General features: G+C 45.3%; 1 protein-coding gene across 2 annotated transcripts; it reads left to right on the forward strand.

The window, feature by feature from the left end:
* The first annotated feature begins 3,434 nt into the window (after nucleotides 1-3,434).
* Nucleotides 3,435-5,535, forward strand: CG12164 (uncharacterized protein). Of its 2 annotated transcripts, none has more exons than NM_001299228.1 (4): nucleotides 3,435-3,543; nucleotides 3,972-4,151; nucleotides 4,216-4,491; nucleotides 4,547-5,535. In NM_001299228.1, the coding sequence occupies exons 1-4, from the start codon at nucleotides 3,523-3,525 to the stop codon at nucleotides 5,057-5,059; spliced, it is 990 nt and encodes a 329-aa protein (NP_001286157.1). In that variant the 5' UTR covers nucleotides 3,435-3,522; the 3' UTR covers nucleotides 5,060-5,535. The 2 variants fall into 2 exon arrangements, with proteins under 2 accessions (NP_001286157.1, NP_610268.2); NM_136424.3 differs by having other exon boundaries at nucleotides 4,547-5,385.
* Nucleotides 5,536-6,000: the final 465 nt, after the last annotated feature.

Consider the following 6,000-nt stretch of genomic DNA (forward strand, 5'->3'; position numbering starts at 1 on the left):
GGCGTATGCGCAATAAAATTAAGCATACGCTGCCCGCTGATGGGAAATGCATTCGACTAACAAGAAATGCATTAAAAGTGAAACAAAGAATTTGTGAATCGTCATGAGGCTATGATTAAGGGTATAACTGCAACTCAAAATTGGTCTATGGACTGGGTTACGAGTCTTACATGACTTGCTTTAAGTCGGATTTTGTCTCTTACGAAATAAATCTAATATTTGTGTCATAAAAAAAATAAAAACATCTCGAAAAGTAGGTGCTAAGCATAGTATTTCTAAGTCTAAGTACTCTCTTATAGCTTGGAACTTGGTATTGTTTTCTTTAGCTATTTATTGTACTTTTATGTTGCTTCGAAAACAAATCGATAGTTGTAACAATACAACTTTGACCTGCATCTACACTCAGGTGAGGCAACTGATTTGTTTCCCTTCCTGTTTATAATTGAATGTACAGATTTATGGGCCATCGTCTCCTCCACAGCAACCATAAAATCTGGCCATTATGGGATTAGTCGAGGGAACTGTCAAAACATTTTAAGCGAGTCCCATCAGACCTTTCTCTCAATTTCATCTTCCTTCCTTGCAGCTCGGCCTAACACGTTTTCCAGCCAATTTCACACGCTTCCCTTCCGCGCAGCGGAAACCTGTCTGCCGATAGTCATAATATAAGGCAATGCATAACCTACATACTCGCATAAGCGTCCAGATCAATAAAGAGATGCCGTAAATTATGCAACTGGGTGAGCAGGGACAAGACAACCGCAGCGAAAGGTGTTTCCATGGCCTGCAGGCTGCAGCCCGCCATCCATCGATCGATCCATCCTGGCATTTAGCTCCAAAGGCGACTCGACTCGACTCCAGCTCCAGCTGCAACTCCATCCACGACATCTTCGTCGGGAAGCCAAAGCAAACCAAGCCAAAACCAAAACGCAAACCCAAACCCAAGCCGAAACCCGAATTGCCAGTCGAATGTCGTCGCAGATCTGTTGGGCACGTTTCAGGAATTTCAATTTCATTTTGCACAACAAAAAGCGAGCTAAAATACAAAGATACGAAAAATGAAACAAAATCCGATCCGGCGCAGCGAACGAGCCTGTTGCACATTCTTCATTATATTCGTGTTTCTTTACCTAATTTCGAGTTTTGGTTTTTTGCTAAATTGGCTTAACATGTTGGGGTCCGCTTCATTTTGTCTGTTTCTCCTTTTGCAGCGCTGCACTGAAGGCCGTCTGACCGCCCCTCCGCCTCACCGCCCGCCCCCTCCTCAACACCGAACTATTATGCAACTTCTGGGGCGACCAGCCTGTCGGTTTCAATTTCGGCATAGTCATTATTTACGATCATATCGGATCGTCCCAAAGGCCCAACTTCAGCCAGAAATGTGCCCTGTGTCCAGTCTAAAAAGTCAGACACCAAAAACTCCAGCTTGGTCCGATTCTCGTGTGTTAATTATGACCAACTGTTTGGTCTTGGCGCGTTCATCACGGACTAATGCCCAATCTATCCGGGCGTTAAAAAGTCCATTTGGCCCTTGGCGCTAAAGCCCACTACCAGAAAAGCACTGAAAAAAAACCATTAAGTAGCTATAAATGGTAAATAAACAATAATAATGCGTAGCTCTCAGCATGCACGTATCGTAATGTTAAATAAAAAATCAATAAAACCATATTAAAATGTATATTATTATTATTATAATTATTATTATTATATTACTACTATTATCTAAATCATGAACATCCAATTATAACGTGGTATACTAGTACACCTTTTTGGATAAATACAGGTCCACGGTTCGTGGGATCGTAGGAGCAAAGTGATGATCTATACAAGTCATCGAAGATATTAAGTGTAATTTCTTTCAGTGCACAGACGCACTTAGACCGCGAGCAGTGGTGCTGCTAAACGTCTTCATGCCACGGAGGTCGCCTGGCCATTTGAGCGCTTAGGTCGCCGCGTCCATAAATGGCATTTGTTGTATTTGATTTGGCCAGCCGGACTGCTCCGGCGATCGTTTGGCAAGCAACTGGACTGCTGAACTCGGTCGTGCTAATTGTTTGCCACTCAAGTTCAGAGCAGGGAGTCGAACATGGTTAATCGAGCCATATAAAATGCGGGCACGTAGCCCAAATTGCTGCAGCTTAAGACTACTTAGCGTCTTGGCCCAGTGTAACAACACGCCCACAGCAATTGACCTTATCAATAGCTATTTTTTTTTGGCCAGAGGTGAGCCACTTTGCACGGCTATTGATTGATGGATTGATTTTCGGAGGTAGGACTCCCTCCTCTATCCTATTAACTCATTTGAGGATGATGGTGGAAGATGATTAATAGTGCAAGCGCAGTTTGGTTGCCGGTATGGTAAAGCCAAATTACTACAACGCCCCATAATCAGAGTGGTAGTAATTTTGCTATATATTATAAAGTCTTGCAAAAACATTCAATGATAATTAATTTTGGGTACCCACGCAAATTATTAAAGTACGGATTTAAATAATTTGTTGCCAAAGACCTTGATTGTATCATCAGACTAATGGCGATACAAATTATGTTTTATTTTGGAATACCATACCGCTGTCTGTTAAGAAATTTATTTATTTATAGATCTCTATTTATATACAGGCAGTGTGAACCTTTGGCAAACTTCCGCTAGCTACGCCTAAAAAATAGCTTGCGGATATGGTATTTAGAGTTAGGCTATCACCCGTCATAACAAAAAATAAATAATTAAGTCAACAAATTCAGGGTTGACAGTACAGCGAAGAAGCCAACAGAAGAATCACGATATAAAAGTACATCTCTTAATTTTCAGCTGCGTAGGATTGGATGGCGTTGCACTTTACCAAATCTTCTTCTGACCAAGTCCATCCACTCCGCGAAGACGGGTCTCAAGTGACCCGTGGGTCCACTGGTCCATGGGCACATGGGTCCAAGCTCTCGAGTCCAATGGCAGTACGAAACAGCCGGCCTACAGTACGTATGCGTATTCGTGGTCTTGTTCGCATTGTTTTGAAGCTGCGGCTTTACCTTGGGAAAATCCGCGCAGTCATCGGCGGTCCAAGAGGCAGCTTCATCAGCTGGCGGGCCGAGCGGTACTCCATTCCATTCCACTCTCACTCTCTGCGGTTTTCGATTTCAGTTTGCTTTTGCTTTTACTATGCTTTGCTCTTGCTTTTGCCGTGCTTTTGCCTTGCTTTTGCTTTCGATGGGACGTCGGCAGCGACGCGACGCCGCTGCTGCGTGCATTTTGCACCTGGAGCAACCCACCTGGGCAGAGCGGCCAAGCGGCAGAGCTTTGGTCCGCTGGCGGTGTGGATTTGGCTCTTCTTTTGTTTTTGCCACCGCCGCTGCTCTGCCCACGGCGACCGCGACGCCGGAGTCGGTGGCTCGGAGACGAGACCATTCAAAATATAAATAGATGTGCATGTAGGGAAATGCGAATAGTGTTCATAGAAGACCTCAGAGGAGGCACATATCAGCTCCTTCTGTTTTAACGCGCTGTTGGTGGTGCAAGGGATACCAAGCATGAGATCCCTAAGTCTGTTGGTCAGTGTCCGAGAAATACGAAAGATACCAGCTCCAAGATACCATAGTGCATCCTCGAGAAACAAACATGAAAACATTTGTGGAATTCGGAAATATATAAATGAAGTGAACATAACTGTGCAAAACCCAAAACTTAATAATAAAAAACACATAAAAATATCACATAAAACACCAAAGTCGCGTTGAAATTAAAGCCCACATAAGGTTGAAGTTTATGTCTTGGAACACAGCAAAGATTACAAAAATTACGAAATCGTACTTGAAAGTTAATTTAGACTTCTGATTCGAAACACAAATCTTTTGATCTAAGCATCTTTAATACGGAACAGAATCATCAGTTATCACTTTCAATCCAATAGTAAAATAGATATAAGCAAATACACATCATGGACTCAACAAACATAATTACATTCTAATTTCTTCCACAGCTACTCAGCGCCAGCTGCGCGCTAATCATAAGCTTAGCCTACGCCCATCCCCCCGAGGGAGTGTGGAAGAAGAAGCTCACCTGGAAGGAGGATTGGGTCCAGGTGTGGAAGACCGTTAAGAAGGAGGCGTGGGAAACCAAGTGGAAGAAGGTTTCGGTCCCAATATGGAAGGAAGTCAAGGTATGGCAATGGGACTCTCTCTTTCAACCGAAGATCTTATGAAACATGCGTGGATATCCTTCAGGTTCCCGTCTGGAAGGAGGAGAAGGTTCCCGACTGGAAGATCGTAAAGAAGCCGAAAATTGAGGAGAGAGAGGTGCCTGCCTGGAAGGAGGTTAAGGTGGCCGAATGGAAGAAGATAACGAAACCCATTTGGGTGCCCACAAAGGTCGCCGTCTGGAAGGAAATCCAGGTGCCCATTTGGAAGGAAGTGCAGGTCCCGTACTGGAAGGAAATACAAGTGCCCATTTGGAAGGAAGTACAGGTCGCAGACTGGAAGCAAATGTTTGAGCCCCAATGGGTAGGTAGTTTCCCGATCTCCGTTGACATAGGCACTAAATTGAAAATTCGCACAGGTGAAAATGGGCATTCCCGGCGAAAAGTTCTTGGGTAAGGACCACGAGGGCTGGGAGTACACCAGCCACGATCTCTGGCGCAAGAAGCTGATCTGGAAGCCCGTGTGGAAGAAGGTCTGGCGCACCGAGAAGAAGCAGGAGTGGAAGACCGAGAAGAAGCAGGAGTGGCGCACCGAGAAGAAGCAGGAATGGAAGACGGAGAAGGTGCAGGAGTGGAAGCAGGACAAGAAGCTGGAGTGGAAGGACGAGTGGATCCAGGTGTGGAAGCCCGTGAAGAAACAAATCTGGATTAAGGAGAAGCGCGAGACCTGGATCGAGGAGAAGGTTCAGATCTGGCGCACCGAGAAGCGCCAGGTGTGGGCCACCGAGAAGCGGCAGGCGTGGAAGGACGAGTGGCAGTCGGTCAACGTGCCCGTCTGGAAGGAGGTCAAGGTGCAGGAGTGGAAGAAGGTGTGGAAGCCCGTCTGGGAGAAGGTGTGGGTGCCAGTGAGCCATGGCCACGGATGGGACTAGGTCCGCGGCAGGAGTCTCCGCTTGGCCACCAGCCAAGCGACAGCACTGATATCTGATAACTGCTCCCGCTGATCCTGCTAATCCCTTGGGGTTTGCCCCATCCTCCGCAGATCACGATCCCCACTCAAATTGTTACATAGACTTAATGTTGTAAGGCATCCCACTTCCTCCTGCATTTTGTACAAAACACCTTTCATACCTTTCGTTATCTGTTGGATTTACCCATACCCCGCCTCCTTCATCGCCGTCTCCCACAAGTGTACAAATTAGTCATGCGCGCGTTTGTCTTTAAGTTATACGAAATTCAATAAAACAACAAAAACAATAATGACTCTAGGGATCTTTCTATGGGCGAAATGTGGCAAAGCCGGGCTGCGGAAAAAATTATTTTGTAAATATGTACTTAAACTTAGTTGTAATTCCCATACGGACCACAGACACGAAAATTGATGTACAAAAACATTTTTCGAAGAGCTGAAACGAAATAAAACTATAACTATAAACATAAACATAAAAACTAAATGCTTTTAATTACGGCTTGAATGGTCATACCAAACAGGCGCATCTGCGGACGAAGCGTTGCTCCCGGTGTGAATGTGGATGAGGCAATATCGGTAGTTTCGGCGATGATTCAATGGCAGCAATTCGACGAAGATGCAACTCATAAAAATTCGATTCCGACCTACGACACCCGGAAGTTAGATAAGTGCCGAAAAAACCGAATAAACCGAAGAAGTCGGCACCATCGTTCAGCTGGAATTGGCAAAAAGGCCATGAGCCAAAGTCAACAACTGCAGTGGCGATGACGATGGCGATGATCATGGTGATGATGATGACGATGATGGCGCTTGCTATGGCGATGCCTTTTGCCTAGATGCCAAATAAATCTCAAGGAAGCATCTCCGCGTCAGATAAGCGGCAACAATACCGCTGCCACTTCC

The sequence above is a fragment of the Drosophila melanogaster genome, chromosome 2R (assembly GCF_000001215.4).
Source record: "Drosophila melanogaster chromosome 2R".
NCBI lineage: Eukaryota > Metazoa > Arthropoda > Insecta > Diptera > Drosophilidae > Drosophila > Drosophila melanogaster.